Source organism: Bombina bombina, chromosome 5, assembly GCF_027579735.1.
Source record: "Bombina bombina isolate aBomBom1 chromosome 5, aBomBom1.pri, whole genome shotgun sequence".
In the NCBI taxonomy this organism is placed as follows: domain Eukaryota; kingdom Metazoa; phylum Chordata; class Amphibia; order Anura; family Bombinatoridae; genus Bombina; species Bombina bombina.
Window position 1 is genome coordinate 2,606,898 of NC_069503.1, and position 23,789 is coordinate 2,630,686.

The 23,789-nt window shown below is 47.5% G+C and overlaps 1 protein-coding gene across 1 annotated transcript in view; it reads right to left on the reverse strand.

Annotated features, from left to right (window-relative positions):
* Positions 1-20,152, reverse strand: part of LOC128659676 (uncharacterized) — a 158,260-nt gene extending 138,108 nt beyond the window's left edge. The window contains exon 1 of the mRNA XM_053713250.1: positions 19,931-20,152. Coding sequence (XP_053569225.1) covers positions 19,931-20,038 — 108 coding nt within the window. The 5' untranslated portion in view covers positions 20,039-20,152. The remainder of the gene's footprint in view (positions 1-19,930) is intronic.
* Positions 20,153-23,789: the final 3,637 nt, after the last annotated feature.

Here is a 23,789-nt window from a genome sequence, read left to right on the forward strand (position 1 = left end):
GATCCATATCTCGGGAGCTTGGCATTCTGACGAGAAGCCATAAGATCCAGCTCCGGTCTGCCCCAACTGAGAATCAGAGCGGCAAAGACCTCCGGATGGAGTTCCCATTCCCCTGGATGAAACGTCTGCCTGCTGAAAAAATCTGCTTCCCAGTTGTTTACACCTGGGATGTAGATTGCTGACAGATAACAAGAATGAGCCTCCGCCCACCGAAATATCTTGGATACTTCTGTCATCACTAAGGAACTCCTTGTTCCTCCTTGATGATTGATGTAAGCCACAGTCGTGATGTTGTCTGACTGAATCGGATAAATTTGGCCGAAGCCAACAGAGACCAAGCCTGCAGCACATTGAATAATGCTCTTAATTCCAAAAAATTGATGGGAAGAAGAGACTTTGACCGAGTCCACACACCCTGAGCCTTCAGGGAATTCCAAACTGCATCCCATCCCAGTAGACTGGCATCCGTTGTCACTATCACCCATGAGGGTCTGCGGAAGCATGTCCCTTGGGATAGATGATCCAGCAACAACCACAATAGGAGAGAGTCCCTTGCTCTCTGGTCTAGATTAATTTGAGGAGACAAAGTGGTATAGTCTCCAATCCATTGACAAAGCATAATTACCTCCGAGCACTAAGCCACTGACGGCAGAGGGGTTGTCTGAAAAGCTCGGTATTTGTTCAGAATCTTTAATATACTGACCTCCGTCAAAAAGATTCGATTAGATTTCCCAAGAAAGGAACCCTTGTCCTTGGAACTAGCTAACTCTTTTCCAGATATACCTTCCACAGGAAGGATAGAACAAAGTTAGTGTGAGACTTTGCTAGCTGATAAGACGCCTGGATCAGATATCGTCCAGATAAGGTGTCACTGCAATGCGTCGCGGCCTTAGAACCGCCAGTAGAGACCCCAGAACCCTTTGAAAATTCTGGTCGTCGTGACCAAACCGAAGTAAGAGTCACGAACTGAAAATGTACGTCCGTGGATAAGACCATGAAGATATGCATCCTTTAGACCCACGGTAGACATAAAATGACCCTCCTGGATCAATGGAAGAATGGTACGAATAGTTTCCATCCTGAAAGATGGAACTCTGAGAAACTCGTTTAGACACTTGAGATATAAGATAGGTCTTTGATAGGAACTAAAAAACAGATTTGAATACACCTGTCCCTGCTCCAGAATTGGAACGGGACAAATTGCTCACATGGAGGATAGGTCTCTTACACAGCGTAAGAACGCCTCTCTCAATCTTCCACAGACAATCGAGAAAGAAGAAACCTTCCTCTGGAAGGAAAATTTCTGAATTTCCAGTTTGCATCCCTGAGACACCAGCTCTAATGCGCAGGGATCCAGACATCTCATATCCAAGCCTTGGTGAAGACAGTCTGCCCTTCATGCTGACTCGCCCTTGTTCCAAGAAAGGAGCCAGGTAGGTATGGCTTGCGAATAGACACCTTCCTGTTTAGAAGAAGAGGAAGATGGGTTTCCCCTAAAATTTTGAAAAACACGAAAATTACTCCGTCGACCCCTCTGACTGAGGGAGGGAAAGACCCTTACCTCCCGTGATGTCAGAAATAATCTCCTGCAGGTCAGGCCCAAACAGGGTCCTCCCTTGATAGAAATAACCAAAGGTTTAGATTTAGATGACACATCTGCAGATCAAGATTTCAACCACAAGGCTCTGCACGCTAAGATGGAAAATCCTGAACTCTTAGCCGTCACTCTGGTAGGCTGCAGAGAAGCGTCTGTAACAAAGGAATTAGCCAATTTAAGAGCTTTAATTCTGTCATGTACCTCTCCAAAGAAGTCTCAGACATAATAGATTCTTCCAGTGCATCACTTCTTCAGGAGACCCTCAATTTCCCTAGGGTCCGTGAAGGCACAATTATCCTCAAAAGGGATACTAGTTCGTGTAGCCAAGAATCCCTGATAGAGGGAGTAGGGTCAAAAAAGGAAATAAATTTGAACAAATCGTAATCAAATTTAACATAGGACACAATACTGTTCTTTTAAATATGAAAATTAACCCTATTCTCGAGTGTGTTTGTTTCACTGAACTAACAAAGAACAGCTGAAATATATATAATACAATGCACACAGAAGACGTTACTGTCTCCTTAATGCTGAAGCAACTCATGCATGTGGGAATTTGCACCATCCTACGTCCCCAAGGATGAGTTAAACAAAAAACAGCCGCAATTCCTGTAATAAAATTTACAGAAGAAATGTTACTGTCTCTTTAAATGTTAAAGGAGCGCTTTATTTCTGACGTGCAGAAAAAACAACAACAATATAAAGACGGCTGTAACTAGACCTTGCTATGTACAATAAAAGCAGTCACTGCAAGAACCGCAGAGCACTGCCTGTGGGACATAATTATTTTGGTCACTTTAATAATTAAATTGTGACAGGGGTTGACTGGTGTCACCAACAACCACCACTTTAGAAGGAGCATGTTAGCACAGGAATAATTGGTACTGTCTCTTTAAATTTTAAAAGAGAACATTTTTTTTTTTCTGTGTATGAACTGCAGAAAAATATTAAAAACTTAGTAATTGTAGCCAGGTCCGACCTGTGAGATGGGAGTATCATGCCACATCCGTACCCTAGCTCCACAGGACCCCCATATTATGGAGGAAATAAACTTCCAGGCATCAAATTTCAGTCCAATTTACCCCTAGTAGAAAACCGCTAAGGTATCACTCCATGCATGAAAAATGTGACAGGGAGACTTAGGCTACCGTCCAAATATTCTTACAACAATTGAAAGCATAACTCTTTGGACCTAACAGAAACTGAGCCATATAGAAGGGGAAACAGGACGCGTATCCTAAGGACCACCACACATGGATGGCGACATAACATATCTCCCGGTCCGCATGTATATTTATTGAACCGCCGGGAGATTTTGCAGAAGCGCGTTAAAGAATAGTGCCCCCAAGAACCGCCCTGCATAGGCAGGTGCACAACAGTTAACTCCCGGGCGACATTGTAAAGTGAATACACTGCAGGAAGTAAAAAAGGGCGCGCAAATAAAATGGTGCTTGTCAAGGACCGCCCTTCATGGGCGTTCACAGACAAAGGCATACAGGCAGCTCCCGGTCGGCATGGCTTGTGTAACCACGGGAGAAGGGAGAGTATGTGAAAGCACCTGATAACAACAGTCACACACAAAAAACTCTCAAGTACCCTTTTGTCATAGTCACGCATGGACTTGATCACAGTCTGCTGGTGCTGTTTACTTTAACCTATTCACCACCAGCTGGCTTTGTACATCGTACAGACATCTCCTCTCCCGGGCGGCATGTTGTCTTATGCAACCGTCGGGAGATGTAATGATTGCCGCCATAACACATAAGAGTGAAAATCATCCCCTTGAAACATAGCCCTTAGGGGAAAACAAGTATGTTCCTCTGTCAGCTCCCTGGCGGCATGTTCTCTTATGCAACCGCCGGGAGATGCGATGATTGCCGCCATAACACATAAGAGTGTAAATCATCCCTTTAAAGCATAGCCCTTAGGGGAAAACAAGTATGTTCCTCTGTCAGCTCCCAGGCGGCATGTTGTTTTAATAAAACCGCCGGGAGAATATAAGCGCTTTGATGAACAATTTGCTGTCTAAAATTTTCCCCCTGAAAGGAGAACTCATACCTGAGGAAAGAGCCCATATGTTGACTAAGGGCTTCCCATTCCCAATGTGAATGGCCAACCTCTACTGAGTCCTGTTCTTCTCCATGCCCAGTAATAAAAAATGGCACTTACCTCTCCATCTGCCGACAGCAAAGGCAGCTCCCAGGCGTGTGAAATCCTACTGCTCACATGGACCTGAGGATGACAAGGAAAATACCAAGTAATATCCCTCAGATTTTTCCACCAGATAGGGCAGCAACAGTAGATGGAAGGCGAAGTGAGAATTATGTCCCACAAGTTTCCATTGCCTTAAAGCCACCAAATGCTTCTCTTTTTTATGACTGAAGAAACTGATCTGGTCTAAGCTACACCCCAGCACAAAGTAGTACTCAGTGGCACTACTTATATAATAAACTCTTGATTGAAGATTCTAAACTAACACCTCACTTTACCTCTTCCTATTACTAACACAGGCAAAGAGAATGACTGGAGTGGGAGGGAAGGGAGGAGCTATATATACAGCTCTGCTATGGTGCTCTTAGCCACTTCCTGTTAGCAGGAGGATAAATCCCAAGTAAGGATGAAATCCGTGGACTCATCATATCTTGTAAAAGAAAAAAATTATATATATATGTGTGTGTGTGTGGTGTATGTATATGTATATGTATATATATAGAAACATAGATATTGACGGCAGATAAGAGCCATAGGCCCAGCAAGTCTGCCCGACCTTACCTAACAGTATAAACTTATCTAGTTCGTAGGATAGCCCTATGCTTGTCCCATGCATTTTTAAAGTCCCCCACAGTGTTTGTTGCTACTACCTCTTGAGGAAGTTTATTCCATAAATCAATCACTCTTTCGGTAAAGAAGTGCTTCCTCAAATTACTCAACCACAGGGCTTTACAAACCCCGAGTACCAGGGAGTCATAGTAACTACAAATGTACTACTGGATCCTTATACAGGGAGTGCAGAATTATTAGGCAAATGAGTATTTTGACCACATCATCCTCTTTATGCATGTTGTCTTACTCCAAGCTGTATAGGCTCGAAAGCCTACTACCAATTAAGCATATTAGGTGATGTGCATCTCTGTAATGAGAAGGGGTGTGGTCTAATGACATCAACACCCTATATCAGGTGTGCATAATTATTAGGCAACTTCCTTTCCTTTGGCAAAATGGGTCAAAAGAAGGACTTGACAGGCTCAGAAAACTCACAAATAGTGAGATATCTTGCAGAGGGATGCAGCACTCTTAAAATTGCAAAGCTTCTGAAGCGTGATCATCGAACAATCAAGCGTTTCATTCAAAATAGTCAACAGGGTCGCAAGAAGCGTGTGGAAATAAATAACTGCCCATGAACTGAGAAAAGTCAAGCGTGCAGCTGCCAAGATGCCACAAGTTTGGCCATATTTCAGAGCTGCAACATCACTGGAGTGCCCAAAAGCACAAGGTGTGCAATACTCAGAGACATGGCCAAGGTAAGAAAGGCTGAAAGACGACCACCACTGAACAAGACACACAAGCTGAAACGTCAAGACTGGGCCAAGAAATATCTCAAGACTGATTTTTCTAAGGTTTTATGGACTGATGAAATGAGAGTGAGTCTTGATGGGCCAGATGGATGGGCCCGTGGCTGGATTGGTAAAGGGCAGAGAGCTCCAGTCCGACTCAGACGCCAGCAAGGTGGAGGTGGAGTACTGGTTTGGGCTGGTATCATCAAAGATGAGCTTGTGGGGCCTTTTCGGGTTGAGGATGGAGTCAAGCTCAACTCCCAGTCCTACTGCCAGTTTCTGGAAGACACCTTCTTCAAGCAGTGGTACAGGAAGAAGTCTGCATCCTTCAAGAAAAACATGATTTTCATGCAGGACAATGCTCCATCACACGCGTCCAAGTACTCCACAGCGTGGCTGGCAAGAAAGGGTATAAAAGAAGAAAATCTAATGACATGGCCTCCTTGTTCACCTGATCTGAACCCCATTGAGAACCTGTGGTCCATCATCAAATGTGAGATTTACAAGGAAGGAAAACAGTACACCTCTCTGAACAGTGTCTGGGAGGCTGTGGTTGCTGCTGCACGCAATGTTGATGATGAACAGATCAAAACACTGACAGAATCCATGGATGGCAGGCTTTTGAGTGTCCTTGCAAAGAAAGGTGGCTATATTGGTCACTGATTTGTTTTTGTTTTGTTTTTGAATGTCAGAAATGTATATTTGTGAATCTTGAGATGTTATATTGGTTTCACTGGTAAAAATAAATAATTGAAATGGGTATATATTTGTTTTTTGTTAAGTTGCCTAATAATTATGCACAGTAATAGTCACCTGCACACACAGATATCCCCCTAAAATAGCTATAACTAAAAACAAACTAAAAACTACTTCCAAAACTATTCAGCTTTGATATTAATGAGTTTTTTGGGTTCATTGAGAACATGGTTGTTGTTCAATAATAAAATGAATCCTCAAAAATACAACTTGCCTAATAATTCTGCACTCCCTGTATGTAGCACACATTATATACGTGCTGGGATGGTACTACTAGCTTGTCATTATGTAGCACACATTATATACGCGCTGGGACTGTACTACTAGCTCGTCATTATGTAGCACACATTATATACGTGCTGGGACTGTACTACTAGCTCATCATTATGTAGCACACATTATATACGTGCTGGGACTGTATGACTAGCTAGTCATTATGTAGCACACATTATATACGTGCTGGGACTGTACTACTAGCTCGTCATTATGTAGCACACATTATATACGTGCTGGGAGTGTACTACTAGCTCGTCATTATGTAGCACACATTATATACGTGCTGGGACTGTACTACTAGCTTGTCATTATGTAGCACACATTATATACGTGCTGGGACTGTACTATTAGCTAGTCATTATGTAGCACACATATACGTGCTGGGACTGTACTACTAGCTCGTCATTATGTAGCACACATACACGTGCTGGGACTGTACTACTAGCTCGTTATTATGTAGCACATATTATATACGTGCTGGGACTGTACTACTAGCTCGTCATTATGTAGCACACATTATATACGTGCTGGGACTGTACTATTAGCTAGTCATTATGTAGCACACATATACGTGCTGGGATGGTACTACTAGCTCGTCATTATGTAGCACACATACACGTGCTGGGACTGTACTACTAGCTCGTTATTATGTAGCACATATTATATACGTGCTGGGACTGTACTACTAGCTCGTCATTATGTAGCACACATTATATACGTGATGGGACTGTATTATTAGCTAGTCATTATGTAGCACACATTATATACGTGCTGGGACTGTACTACTAGCTCGCCATTATTATGTAGCACACATATAAGTGCTGGGACTGTACTACTAGCTCGTCATTATGTAGCACACATATACGCGCTGGGACTGTACTACTAGCTCGTCATTATTATGTAGCACACATATACGTGCTGGGACTGTACTACTAGCTCGTCATTATGTAGCACACATTATATACGCGCTGGGACTGTACTACTAGCTCGTCAATATGTAGCACACATTATATACGTGCTGGGACTGTACTACTAGCTCGTCATTATGTAGCACACATTATATACGTGCTGGGACTGTACTACACACATTATATACGTGATGGGACTATTATTAGCTAGTCATTATGTAGCACACATTATATACGTGCTGGGACTGTACTACTAGCTCGCCATTATTATGTAGCACACATATACGCGCTGGGACTGTACTACTAGCTCGTCATTATTATGTAGCACACATATACGTGCTGGGACTGTACTACTAGCTCGCCATTATTATGTAGCACACATATACGCGCTGGGACTGTACTACTAGCTCGTCATTATTATGTAGCACACATATACGTGCTGGGACTGTACTACTAGCTCATCATTATTATGTAGCACACATTATATACGCGCTGGGACTGTACTACTAGCTCGTCAATATGTAGCACACATTATATACATGCTGGGATGGTACTACTAGCTCGTCATTATGTATCACACATTATATACGTGCTGGGACTGTATTACTAGCTCGTCATTATGTAGCACACATATACGTGCTGGGATGGTACTACTAGCATGTCATTATGTAGCACACATTATACGTGCTGGGACTGTACTACTAGCTCGTCATTATGTAGCACACATTATATACATGCTGGGATGGTACTACTAGCTCGTCATTATGTAGCACACATTATATACGTGCTGGGACTGTACTACTAGCTCGTCATTATGTAGCACACATTATATACGTGCTGGGATGGTACTACTAGCTCGTCATTATGTATCACACATTATATACGTGCTGGGATGGTACTACTAGCTCGTCATTATTTAGCACACATACGTGCTGGGACTGTACTACTAGCTTGTCATTATGTAGCACACACATACGTGCTGGGACGGTACTACTAGCTCATTATGTAGCACACATATACGTGCTGGGACTGTACTACTAGCTTGTCATTATGTAGCACACATTATATACGTGCTGGGACGGTACTACTAGCTCGTCATTATGTAGCACACATTATATACGTGCTGGGACTGAACTACTAGCTCGTCATTATGTAGCACACATATACGTGCTGGGACTGTACTACTGGCTCGTCATTATGTAGCACACATTATATACGTGCTGGGACTGTACTACTAGCTAGTCATTATGTAGCACACATTATATACGTGCTGGGATGGTACTACTAGCTCGTCATTATGTAGCACACATTATATACGTGCTGGGACTGTACTACTAGCTCGTCATTATGTAGCACACATTATATACGTGCTGGGACTGTACTACTAGCTCATCATTATGTAGCACACATTATATACGTGCTGGGACTGTACTACTAGCTCGTCATTATGTACCACACATTATATACGTGCTGGGATGGTACTACTAGCTCGTCATTATGTAGCACACATACACGTGCTGGGACTGTACTACTAGCTCGTCATTATGTAGCACATATTATATACGTGCTGGGACTGTACTACTAGCTCGTCATTATGTAGCACACATTATATACGTGCTGGGACTGTACTACTAGCTCGTCATTATGTAGCACACATTATATACGTGATGGGACTGTATTATTAGCTAGTCATTATGTAGCACACATTATATACGTGCTGGGACTGTACTACTAGCTCGCCATTATTATGTAGCACACATATAAGTGCTGGGACTGTACTACTAGCTCGTCATTATGTAGCACACATATACGCGCTGGGACTGTACTACTAGCTCGTCATTATGTAGCACACATATACGTGCTGGGACTGTACTACTAGCTCGTCATTATTATGTAGCACACATTATATACGCGCTGGGACTGTACTACTAGCTCGTCAATATGTAGCACACATTATATATATGCTGGGATGGTACTACTAGCTCGTCATTATGTATCACACATTATATACGTGCTGGGACTGTATTACTAGCTCGTCATTATGTAGCACACATTATATACGTGCTGGGATGGTACTACTAGCTCGTCATTATGTAGCACACATTATATACGTGCTGGGACTGTACTACTAGCTCGTCATTATGTAGCACACATTATATACATGCTGGGATGGTACTACTAGCTCGTCATTATGTAGCACACATTATATACGTGCTGGGACTGTACTACTAGCTCGTCATTATGTAGCACACATTATATACGTGCTGGGACTGTACTACTAGCTCGTCATTATGTAGCACACATTATATACGTGCTGGGATGGTACTACTAGCTCGTCATAATGTATCACACATTATATACGTGCTGGGATGGTACTACTAGCTCGTCATTATTTAGCACACATATACGTGCTGGGACTGTACTACTAGCTTGTCATTATGTAGCACACACATACGTGCTGGGACGGTACTACTAGCTCATTATGTAGCACACATATACGTGCTGGGACTGTACTACTAGCTCGTCATTATGTAGCACACATTATATACGTGCTGGGATGGTACTACTAGCTCGTCATTATGTAGCACACATTATATACGTGCTGGGACTGTACTACTAGCTCGTCATTATGTAGCACACATTATATACGTGCTGGGACTGTACTACTGGCTCGTCATTATGTAGCACACATTATATACGTGCTGGGACTGTACTACTAGCTCGTCATTATGTAGCACACATTATATACGTGCTGGGACTGTACTACTAGCTCGTCATTATGTAGCACACATTATATACGCGCTGGGACTGTACTACTAGCTCGTCATTATGTAGCACACATTATATACGTGCTGGGACTGTACTACTAGCTCGTCATTATTATGTAGCACACATATATGTGCTGGGACTGTACTACTAGCTCGTCATTATGTAGCACACATTATATACGCGCTGGGACTGTACTACTAGCTCGTCATTATGTAGCACACATATACGTGCTGGGACTGTACTACTAGCTCGTCATTATGTAGCACACATTATATACGTGCTGGGACTGTACTACTAGCTCGTCATTATTATGTAACACATTATATACGTGCTGGGACTGTACTACTAGCTTGTCATTATTATGGAACACATTATATACGTGCTGGGACTGTACTACTAGCTCGTCATTATGTAGCAAACATTATATACGTGCTGGGACTGTACTACTAGCTCGTCATTATTATGTAACACATTATATACGTGCTGGGACTGTACTACTAGCTTGTCATTATTATGGAACACATTATATACGTGCTGGGACTGTACTACTAGCTCGTCATTATGTAGCAAACATTATATACGTGCTGGGACTGTACTACTAGCTCGTAATTATGTAGCACCCATTATATATGTGCTGGGACTGAACTACTAGCTCGTCATTACTATGTAACATTATATACGTGCTGGGACTGTACTACTAGCTTGTCATTATGTAGCACACATTTACGTACTGGGACTGTACTACTAGCTCGTCATTATGTAGCACACATTATATACGTGCTGGGACTGTACTACTAGCTCGTCATTATGTAGCACACATATATGTACTGGGACTGTACTACTAGCTCGTCATTATGTAGCACACATATACGCGCTGGGACTGTACTACTAGCTCGTCATTATGTAGCACACATATACGTGCTGGGACTGTACTACTAGCTCGTCATTATGTAGCACACATTATATACGTGCTGGGACTGTACTACTAGCTCGTCATTATGTAGCACACATTATATACGTGCTGGGACTGTACTACTAGCTCGTTATTATAATGTAACACATTATATACGTGCTGGGACTGTACTACTAGCTCGTCATTATTATGTAACACATTATATACGTGCTGGGACTGTACTACTAGCTCGTCATTATGTAGCAAACATATACGTGCTGGGACTGTACTACTAGCTCGTCATTAAGTAGCACACATTATATATGTTCTGGGACTGTACTACTAGCTCGTCATTATTATGTAACATTATATACGTGCTGGGACTGTACTACTAGCTTGTCATTATGTAGCACACATTTACGTACTGGGACTGTACTACTAGCTCGTCATTATGTAGCACACATTATATACGTGCTGGGACTGTACTACTAGCTCGTCATTATGTAGCACACATATACGTACTGGGACTGTACTACTAGCTCGTCATTATGTAGCACACATATACGCGCTGGGACTGTACTACTAGCTCGTCATTATGTAGCACACATTATATACGTGCTGGGACTGTACTACTAGCTCGTCATTATGTAGCACACATTATATACGTGCTGGGACTGTACTACTAGCTCGTCATTATGTAGCAAACATTATATACGTGCTGGAACTGTACTACTAGCTCGTCATTATGTAGCACAGATTATATACGTGCTGGGACTGTACTACTAGCTCGTCATTATGTAGCAAACATTATATACGTGCTGGGACTGTACTACAAGCTCGTCATTATGTAGCACACATTATATACGTGCTGGGACTGTACTACTAGCTCGTCATTATGTAGCACACATTATATACGTGCTGGGATGGTACTACTAGCTCGTCATTATGTAGCACACATATACGTGCTGGGACTGTATTACTAGCTCGTCATTATGTAGCACACATATACGTGCTGGGACTGTACTACTAGCTCGTCATTATGTAGCACACATATACGTGCTGGGACTGTACTACTAGCTCGTCATTATGTAGCACACATTATATACGTGCTGGGACTGTACTACTAGCTCGTCATTATGTAGCACACATTATATACGTGCTGGGACTGTACTACTAGCTCGTCATTATGTAGCACACATTATATACGTGCTGGGACTGTACTACTAGCTCGTCATTATGTAGCACACATTATATACGTGCTGGGACTGTACTACTAGCTCGTCATTATGTAGCACACATTATATACGTGCTGGGACTGTACTACTAGCTAGTCATTATGTAGTACACATTATATACGTGCTTGGACTGTACTACTAGCTCGTCATTATGTAGCACACATTATATACGCACTGGGACTGTACTACTAGCTCGTCATTATGTAGCACACATTATATAGTGCGGGGACTGTACTACTAGCTCGTCATTATGTAGCAAACATTATATACGTGCTGGGACTGTACTACTAGCTCGTCATTATGTAGCACACATATACGTGCTGGGACTGTACTACTAGCTCGTCATTATGTAGCACGCATTATATACGTGCTGGGACTGTACTACTAGCTCGTCATTATGTAGCACACATTATATACGTGCTGGACTGTATTACTAGCTCGTCATTATGTAGCACACATTATATACGTGCTGGGACTGTACTACTAGCTCGTCATTATGTAGCACACATTATATACGTGCTGGGACTGTAATACTAGCTCGTCATTATGTAGCACACATTATATACGTGCTGGGATGGTACTACTAGCTCGTCATTATGTAGCACACATTATATACGTGCTGGGACTGTACTACTAGCTCGTCATTATGTAGCACACATATATGTGCTGGGACTGTACTACTAGCTCATCATTATGTAGCACACATTATATACGTGCTGGGACTGTACTACTAGCTCGTCATTATGTAGCACACATATACGTGCTGGGACTGTACTACTAGCTCGTCATTATGTAGCAAACATTATATACGTGCTGAGACTGTACTACTAGCTCGTCATTATGTAGCACACATTATATACGTGCTGGGACTGTACTACGAGCTCGTCATTATGTAGCACACATTATATACGTGCTGGGACTGTACTACTAGCTTGTCATTATATACGTGCTGGTACTGTACTACTAGCTTGTCATTATGTAGCACACATTATATACGTGCTGGGACTATACTACTAGCTCGTCATTATGTAGCACACATTATATACGTGCTGGGATGGTACTACTAGCTCGTCATTATGTAACACACATTATATACATGCTGGGACTGTATTACTAGCTAGTCATTATGTAGCACACATTATATTCGTGCTGGGATGGTACTACTAGCTCGTCATTATGTAGCACACATATACGTGCTGGGACTGTACTATTAGCTCGTCATTATGTAGTACACATTTTATACGTGCTGGGACTGTACTACTAGCTCGTCATTATGTAGCACACATATACGTGCTGGGACTGTACTACTAGCTCGTCATTATGTAGCACACATTATATACGTGCTGGGATGGTACTACTAGCTCGTCATTATGTAGCACACATTATATACGTGCTGGGACTGTAATACTAGCTCGTCATTATGTAGCACACATTATATACGTGCTGGGATGGTACTACTAGCTCGTCATTATGTAGCACACATTATATACGTGCTGGGACTGTACTACTAGCTCATCATTATGTAGCACACATTATATACGTGCTGGGACTGTACTACTAGCTCGTCATTATGTAGCACACATATACGTGCTGGGACTGTACTACTAGCTCGTCATTATGTAGCAAACATTATATACGTGCTGAGACTGTACTACTAGCTCGTCATTATGTAGCACACATTATATACGTGCTGGGACTGTACTACTAGCTCGTCATTATGTAGCACACATTATATACGTGCTGGGACTGTACTACTAGCTTGTCATTATATACGTGCTGGTACTGTACTACTAGCTCGTCATTATGTAGCACACATTATATACGTGCTGGGACTATACTACTAGCTCGTCATTATGTAGCACACATTATATACGTGCTGGGATGGTACTACTAGCTCGTCATTATGTAGCACACATTATATACATGCTGGGACTGTATTACTAGCTCGTCATTATGTAGCACACATTATATTCGTGCTGGGATGGTACTACTAGCTCGTCATTATGTAGCACACATATACGTGCTGGGACTGTATTACTAGCTCGTCATTATGTAGCACACATTATATTCGTGCTGGGATGGTACTACTAGCTCGTCATTATGTAGCACACATATACGTGCTGGGACTGTACTACTAGCTCGTCATTATGTAGTACACATTTTATACGTGCTGGGACTGTACTACTAGCTCGTCATTATGTAGCACACATATACGTGCTGGGATGGTACTACTAGCTCGTCATTATGTAGCACACATTATATACGTGCTGGGACTGTACTACTAGCTTGTGATTATGTAGCACACATTATATACGTGCTGGGACTGTACTACTAGCTCGTCATTATGTAGCACACATTATATACATGCTGGGACTGTACTACTAGCTCGTCATTATGTAACACACATTATATATGTGCTGGGACGGTATTACTAGCTTGTCATTATGTAGCACACATTATATACGTGCTGGGATGGTACTACTAGCTCGTCATTATGTAGCACACATATATGTGCTGGGACTGTACTACTAGCTCGTCATTATGTAGCACACATTATATACGTGATGGGACTGTACTACTAGCTCGTCATTATGTAGAACACATATACGTGCTGGGACGGTACTACTAGCTCGTCATTATGTAGCACACATTATATACGTGCTGGGACGGTACTACTAGCTCGTCATTATGTAGCACACATTATATACGTGCTGGGATGGTACTACTAACTCGTCATTATGTAGCATACATTATATACGTGCTGGGACGGTACTACTAGCTCGTCATTATGTAGCACACATTATATACGTGCTGGGACTGTACTACTAGCTCGTCATTATGTAGCACACATTATATACGTGCTGGGACTGTACTACTAGCTCGTCATTATGTAGCACACATTATATACGTGCTGGGACTGTACTACTAGCTCGTCATTATGTAGCACACATTATATACGTGCTGGACTGTATTACTAGCTCGTCATTATGTAGCACACATTATATACGTGCTGGGACTGTATTACTAGCTCGTCATTATTTAGTACACATTATATACGTGCTGGGAATGTACTACTAGCCCGTCATTATGTAGCACACATTATATACGTGCTGGGACTGTACTACTAGCTCGTCATTATGTAGAACACATTATATACGTGCTGGGACTGTATTACTAGCTCGTCATTATGTAGCACACATTATATACGTGCTGGGACTGTACTACTAGCTCGTCATTATGTAGCACACATATACGTGCTGGGACTGTATTACTAGCTCGTCATTATGTAGCACACATTATATACGTGCTGGGACTGTATTACTAGCTCGTCATTACGTAGCACACATATACGTGCTGGGACGGTACTGCTCAACACCTCCTGTGCCTGGCTGTACATCACCTCCTGTAACCCTGTGCCTGGCTGTTCATCACCTCCTGTAACCCTGTGCCTGGCTGTTCATCACCTCCTGTAACCCTGTGCCTGGCTGTTCATCACCTCCTGTAACCCTGTGCCTGGCTGTTCATCACCTCCTGTAACCCTGTGCCTGGCTGCTCATCACTTCCTGTAACCCTGTGCCTGGCTGCTCATCACCTCCTGTACCCCTGTGCCTGGCTGCTCATCACCTCCTGTACCCCTGTGCCTGGCTGCTCATCACCTCCTGTAACCCTGTGCCTGGCTGTTCATCACCTCCTGTAACCCTGTGCCTGGCTGTTCATCACCTCCTGTAACCCTGTGCCTGGCTGTTCATCAACTCCTGTAACCCTGTGCCTGGCTGTTCATCACCTCCTGTAACCCTGTGCCTGGCTGTTCATCACCTCCTGTAACCCTGTGCCTGGCTGTTCATCACCTCCTGTAACCCTGTGCCTGGCTGTTCATCACCTCCTGTAACCCTGTGCCTGGCTGTTCATCACCTCCTGTAACCCTGTGCCTGGCTGCTCATCACCTCCTGTAACCCTGTGCCTGGCTGCTCATCACCTCCTGTACCCCTGTGCCTGGCTGTTCATCATCTCCTGTACCTCTGTGCCTGGCTGCTCATCACCTCCTGTACCCCAGTGCCTGGCTGCTCATCACCTCCTGTACCTCTGTGCCTGGCTGCTCATCACCTCCTGTACCCCAGTGCCTGGCTGCTCATCACCTCCTGTACCCCAGTGCCTGGCTGCTCATCACCTCCTGTACCCCAGTGCCTGGCTGCTCATCACCTCCTGTACCCCTGTGCCTGGCTGATCATCACCTCCTGTACCCCTGTGCCTGGCTGATCATCACCTCCTGTACCCCTGTGCCTGGCTGATCATCACCTCCTGTACCCCTGTGCCTGGCTGATCATCACCTCCTGTAACCCTGTGCCTGGCTGATCATCACCTCCTGTAACCCTGTGCCTGGCTGCTCATCACCTCCTGTAACCCTGTGCCTGGCTGCTCATCACCTCCTGTAACCCTGTGCCTGGCTGCTCATCACCTCCTGTAACCCTGTGCCTGGCTGCTCATCACCTCCTGTAACCCTGTGCCTGGCTGCTCATCACCTCCTGTAACCCTGTGCCTGGCTGCTCATCACCTCCTGTAACCCTGTGCCTGGCTGCTCATCACCTCCTGTAACCCTGTGCCTGGCTGCTCACCACCTCCTGTAACCCTGTGCCTGGCTGCTCATCACCTCCTGTAAGCCTGTGCCTGGCTGCTCATCACCTCCTGTAAGCCTGTGCCTGGCTGCTCATCACCTCCTGTACCCCTGTGCCTGGCTGCTCATCACCTCCTGTAACCCTGTGCCTGGCTGCTCATCACCTCCTGTAACCCTGTGCCTGGCTGCTCATCACCTCCTGTAACCCTGTGCCTGGCTGCTCATCACCTCCTGTACCCCTGTGCCTGGCTGCTCATCACCTCCTGTACCCCTGTGCCTGGCTGTTCATCACCCCCTGTGCCTGGCTGCTCATCACCTCCTGTACCCCTGTGCCAGGCTGCTCATCACCTCCTGTACACCTGTGCCTGGCTGCTCATCACCTCCTGTACCCCTGTGCCTGGCTGTTCATCACCTCCTGTACCCCTGTGCCTGGCTGCTCATCACCTCCTGTACCCCTGTGCCTGGCTGCTCATCACCTCCTGTACCCCAGTGCCTGGCTGCTCATCACCTCCTGTACCCCAGTGCCTGGCTGCTCATCACCTCCTGTACCCCTGTGCCTGGCTGTTCATCACCTCCTGTGCCCCTGTGCCTGGCTGCTCATCACCTCCTGTGCCCCTGTGTCTGGCTGTTCATCACCTCCTGTACCCCTGTGCCTGGCTGCTCATCACCTCCTGTACCCCAGTGCCTGGCTGCTCATCACCTCCTGTGCCTGGCTGCTCATCACCTCCTGTACCCCAGTGCCTGGCTGCTCATCACCTCCTGTACCCCAGTGCCTGGCTGCTCATCACCTCCTGTACCCCAGTGCCTGGCTGCTCATCACCTCCTGTACCCCAGTGCCAGGCTGTTCATCACCTCCTGTACCCCTGTACCAGGCTGTTCATCACCTCCTGTACCCCTGTACCAGGCTGTTCATCACCTCCTGTACCCCTGTACCAGGCTGTTCATCACCTCCTGTACCCCTGTACCAGGCTGTTCATCACCTCCTGTACCCCAGTGCCTGGCTGCTCATCACCTCCTGTACCCCAGTGCCTGGCTGCTCATCACCTCCTGTACCCCAGTGCCTGGCTGCTCATCACCTCCTGTACCCCTGTGCCTGGCTGCTCATCACCTCCTGTACCCCTGTGCCAGGCTGCTCATCACCTCCTGTACCCCTGTGCCAGGCTGCTCATCACCTCCTGTACCCCTGTGCCTGGCTGCTCATCACCTCCTGTACCCCAGTACCTGGCTGTTCATCACCCCCTGTGCCTGGCTGCTCATCACCTCCTGTACCCCTGTGCCTGGCTGCTCATCACCTCCTGTACCCCAGTGCCTGGCTGCTCATCACCTCCTGTACCCCTGTGCCTGGCTGCTCATCACCTCCTGTACCCCAGTGCCTGGCTGCTCATCACCTCCTGTACCCCAGTGCCTGGCTGCTCATCACCTCCTGTACCCCTGTGCCTGGCTGCTCATCACCTCCTGTACCCCTGTGCCTGGCTGCTCATCACCTCCTGTACCCCTGTGCCAGGCTGCTCATCACCTCCTGTACCCCTGTGCCAGGCTGCTCATCACCTCCTGTACCCCTGTGCCAGGCTGCTCATCACCTCCTGTACCCCTGTGCCAGGCTGCTCATCACCTCCTGTACCCCTGTGCCAGGCTGCTCATCACCTCCTGTACCCCTGTGCCAGGCTGCTCATCACCTCCTGTACCCCTGTGCCTGGCTGCTCATCACCTCCTGTACCCCTGTGCCTGGCTGCTCATCACCTCCTGTACCCCTGTGCCTGGCTGCTCATCACCTCCTGTACCCCTGTGCCAGGCTGCTCATCACCTCCTGTACCCCTGTGCCAGGCTGCTCATCACCTCCTGTACCCCTGTGCCAGGCTGCTCATCACCTCCTGTACCCCTGTGCCTGGCTGCTCATCACCTCCTGTACCCCAGTACCTGGCTGTTCATCACCCCCTGTGCCTGGCTGCTCATCACCTCCTGTACCCCTGTGCCTGGCTGCTCATCACCTCCTGTACCCCTGTGCCTGGCTGCTCATCACCTCCTGTACCCCTGTGCCTGGCTGTTCATCACCTCCTGTAACCCTGTGCCTGGCTGCTCATCACCTCCTGTACACCTGTGCCTGGCTGTTCATCACCTCCTGTACCCCTGTGCCTGGCTGATCATCACCTCCTGTACCCCTGTGCCAGGCTGCTCATCACCTCCTGTACCCCTGTGCCAGGCTGCTCATCACCTCCTGTACCCCTGTGCCAGGCTGATCATCACCTCCTGTACCCCAGTGCCTGGCTGCTCATCACCTCCTGTACCCCAGTGCCTGGCTGCTCATCACCTCCTGTACCCCAGTGCCTGGCTGCTCATCACCTCCTGTACCCCAGTGCCTGGCTGCTCATCACCTCCTGTACCCCAGTGCCTGGCTGCTCATCACCTCCTGTACCCCTGTGCCTGGCTGATCATCACCTCCTGTAACCCTGTGCCAGGCTGCTCATCACCTCCTGTAACCCTGTACCCCTGTGCCTGGCTGTTCATCACCTCCTGTACCCCTGTGCCTGGCTGTTCATCACCTCCTGTACCCCAGTGCCTGGCTGCTCATCACCTCCTGTACCCCTGTGCCAGGCTGCTCATCACCTCCTGTAACCCTGTGCCTGGCTGCTCATCACCTCCTGTAACCCTGTGCCTGGCTGCTCATCACCTCCTGTACCCCTGTGCCAGGCTGCTCATCACCTCCTGTACCCCTGTACCTGGGTGCTCATCACCTCCTGTACCCCTGTACCAGGCTGCTCATCACCTCCTGTACCCCAGTACCTGGCTGTTCATCACCCCCTGTGCCTGGCTGCTCATCACCTCCTGTACCCCTGTGCCTGGCTGCTCATCACCTCCTGTACCCCTGTACCTGGGTGCTCATCACCTCCTGTACCCCTGTACCAGGCTGCTCATCACCTCCTGTACCCCTGTGCCAGGCTGCTCATCACCTCCTGTACCCCTGTGCCTGGCTGCTCATCACCTCCTGTACCCCTGTGCCTGGCTGCTCATCACCTCCTGTACCCCTGTGCCTGGCTGCTCATCACCTCCTGTACCCCTGTACCTGGGTGCTCATCACCTCCTGTACCCCTGTACCAGGCTGCTCATCACCTCCTGTACCCCTGTGCCAGGCTGCTCATCACCTCCTGTACCCCTGTGCCTGGCTGCTCATCACCTCCTGTACCCCTGTGCCTGGCTGCTCATCACCTCCTGTACCCCAGTACCTGGCTGCTGAGCACTTCAGTCAGTTTATCCCCCCTAATTAATCCCTGACCAATGCTGCCTCTCAGTACCATCCACCTCACGTGTCCCCCTGCACACAGACTGCACTTACCGCCTTGTCCATTCTAACCTCAGCACTGTCCTGGACCAGAGCTAAGGCGCAGAGTCTGGCACAGCAGGAATAAGCACAACTTCCGGTCACTGCTGAAAGGGCCGACATACAATTCCCAGAAATCTGTGCGCGGGAGAGTAAAGATCCTTGGGGTCAGCACATCCCGAGATACAGCGCGCGAGCAAAAAATACAATGATAAAAAAGAACTACAGATACCGCGAGGCATTGGGCGGAAGTACTTCTCAATCCTACTAGAAGGGCGCCGCGTTGCATCCTGGAATTGGTAGTCTTTATATTTGTTTGTTTGCTGCCAGGCTCATTCTATCGCTGCAACCAATAATACACAAATAAATACTGTGTACAACACAGCTCTGACATGTCACCAAAGGGCACCAGTGTCACCCACCTCAGTAGCAAATTACTCACCTTAGTAGTAATGAGCCCCCCTCCCTCACCCTAGTATAAGATGACCAATTTTTTTTATTGGCAAATGATAAAAAACCTATATTTATTTGTGATTAGCCACTAACTGCAATTTTGGAGGGAGACATTGGGACAAGAAGGGAGACAGAGTGACAGACACAGAGGGAGAGAGATAAAGACAGACAGAGAGGGAAAGAAAGCCAGAGGGGAGACAACGAGAGAGGGGGAGTCAGAGAGAGAGGGGGAGACAGAGAGAGAGGGGGAGACAGAGAGAGAAAGGGGTGAGAAAGAGAGAGATACAGAGGGGGAGACAGATGGGGAGAGAGAGAGAGATACAGAGGGGGGGGGGGGGGGGGGCAGAGAGAGACACACAGAGAGGGAGATAGAGATATACAGAGGGGGAGAAAGAGAGAGAGTGGGAGACAGAGAGAAAGCCAGAAGGGGAGACAGAGAGAGAGATAGGGGGGGGGGGCAGAGAGAGAGAGACACACAGAGGGGGAGAAAGAGAGAGAGTGGGAGACAGAGAGAGAGGGGGAGACAGAGAGAGAAGGGTGAGAAAGAGAGAGATACAGAGGGGGAGACAGATGGGGAGAGAGAGATACAGAGGGGGGGGGGGGCAGAGAGAGACAGACACACAGAGAGGGAGATAGAGATATACAGAGGGGGAGAAAGAGAGAGAGTGGGAGACAGAGAGAAAGCCAGAAGGGGAGACAGAGAGAGAGTGTGTGTGTGTGGGGGGAGACCGAGAGAAAGCCAGAAGGGGAGACAGAGAGAGAGTGTGGGGGGAGACAGAGAGAAAGCCAGAGTGGGAGACAAAGAGCGAGAGGGAGACAGAGAGAGATACAAAGGGGGAGACAGAGAGAGTGAGACAGAGGGGGAGACAGAGATACAAAGGGGGAGATAGAGAGAGATACAAAGGGGGAGACAGAGAGAGTGAGACAGAGATACAAAGGGGGAGATAGAGGGGGAGACAGAGAGAGTGAGACAGAGGGGGAGACAGAGATACAAAGGGGGAGATAGAGAGAGACAGAGGGGGGGATAGACAGAGAGAGAGACAGAGGGGGAGACAGAGAGAGAGAGACAGAGGGGGAGACAGAGAGAGTGAGACAGAGGGGGAGACAGAGATACAAAGGAGGAGATAGAGAGAGAGACAGAGGGGGAGATAGACAGAGAGAGAGACAGAGGGGGAGACAGAGAGAGAGACAGAGGGGGAGACAGACAGAGAGAGAGACAGAGGGGGAGACAGACAGAGAGAGAGACAGAGGGGGAGATAGAGAGAGAGACAAAGGGGGAGACAGAGAGAGAGTCAGAGGGGGAGACAGACAGAGAGACAGAGGGGGAGACAGAGAGAGAGACAGAGGGGGAGAAAGAGAGAAAGACAGAGGGGGAGATAGAGAGAGAGAGACAGAGGGGGAGACAGAGAGAGAGACAGAGGGGGAGACAGAGAGAGAGACAGAGGGGGAGACAGAGAGAGAGACAGAGGGGGAGACAGACAGAGAGAGAGAGACAGAGGGGGAGACAGAGAGAAAGACAGAGGGGGAGATAGAGAGAGCCAGAGGGGGAGCCAGAGAGAGAGCCAGAGGGGGAGACAGAGAGAGAGCCAGAGGGGGAGACAGAGAGAGAGACAGAGGGGGAGACAGAGAGAGAGAGACAGAGGGGGAGACAGAGAGAGAGACAGAGGGGGAGACAGAGGGGGAGACAGACAGAGAGAGAGACAGAGGGGGAGATAGAGAGAGAGACAAAGGGGGAGACAGAGAGAGAGTCAGAGGGGGAGACAGAGGGGGAGACAGACAGAGAGACAGAGGGGGAGACAGAGAGAGAGACAGAGGGGGAGAAAGAGAGAAAGACAGAGGGGGAGATAGAGAGAGAGAGACAGAGGGGGAGACAGAGAGAGAGACAGAGGGGGAGACAGAGAGAGAGACAGAGGGGGAGACAGAGAGAGAGACAGAGGGGGAGACAGACAGAGAGAGAGAGACAGAGGGGGAGACAGAGAGAAAGACAGAGGGGGAGATAGAGAGAGCCAGAGGGGGAGACAGAGAGAGAGCCAGAGGGGGAGACAGAGAGAGAGCCAGAGGGGGAGACAGAGAGAGAGACAGAGGGGGAGACAGAGAGAGAGACAGAGGGGGAGACAGAGAGAGATACAGAGGGGGAGACAAACAGAGAGAGAGAGACAGAGGGGGAGACAGAGAGAAAGACAGAGGGGGAGATAGAGAGAGACAGAGGGGGAGACAGACAGAGAGAGAGACAGAGGGGGAGACAGAGACAAAGACAGAGGGGGAGATAGAGAGAGAGAGACAGAGAGAGAGCCAGAGGGGGAGATAGAGGGGGAGACAGAGAGAGAGACAGACAGAGAGAGAGACAGAGGGGGAGACAGAGAGAGAGACAGAGGGGGAGACAGAGAGAGAGACAGAGGGGGAGACATACAGAGAGAGACAGAGGGGGAGACAGAGAGAAAGACAGCGGGGGAGAGAGACAGAGGGGGAGACAGAGAGAGAGCCAGAGGGGGAGACAGAGAGAGAGCCAGAGGGGGAGACAGAGAGAGAGACAGAGGGGGGAGACAGAGGGGGATACAAACAGAGAGAGAGAGACAGAGGGGGAGACAGAGAGAAAGACAGAGGGGGAGATAGAGAGAGAGAGACAGAGGGGGAGACAGAGAGAGAGCCAGAGGGGGAGACAGAGAGAGAGAGACACACACAGAGGGGGAGACAGAGAGAGAGTGGGAGACAGAGAGAAAGCCAGAAGGGGAGACAAAGAGCGAGAGGGAGACAGAGAGAGATACAAAGGCGGAGACAGAGAGAGTGAGACAGAGGGGGAGACAGAGATACAAAGGGGGAGATAGAGAGAGATACAAAGGGGGAGACAGAGAGAGTGAGACAGAGGGGGAGACACACACAGAGGGGGAGACAGAGAGAGTGAGACAGAGAGAGAGACACACACAGAGGGGGAGACAGAGAGAGAGTGGGAGACAGAGAGAAAGCCAGAAGGGGAGACAAAGAGCGAGAGGGAGACAGAGAGAGATACAAAGGGGGAGACAGAGAGAGTGAGACAGAGGGGGAGACAGAGAGAGAGACAGAGATACAAAGGGGGAGATAGAGAGAGAGACAGAGTGGGAGACAAAGAGCGAGAGAGAGACAGAGAGAGAGAGACAGAGGGGGAGACAGAGAAAGAGCCAGAGAGGGAGACAGAGAGAGACACACAGACTGTGCAGTAACCATGAGGGCTATACAATTAGCATAGTGACCTCTGTACTTACCTGTGCAGTAACCATGAGGGCTATACAATTAGCATAGTGCCATCTGTACTTACCTGTGCAGTAACCATGAGGGCTATACAATTAGCATAGTGACATCTGTACTTACCTGTGCAGTAACCATGAGGGCTATACAATTAGCATAGTGACCTCTGTACTTACCTGTGCAGTAACCATGAGGGCTA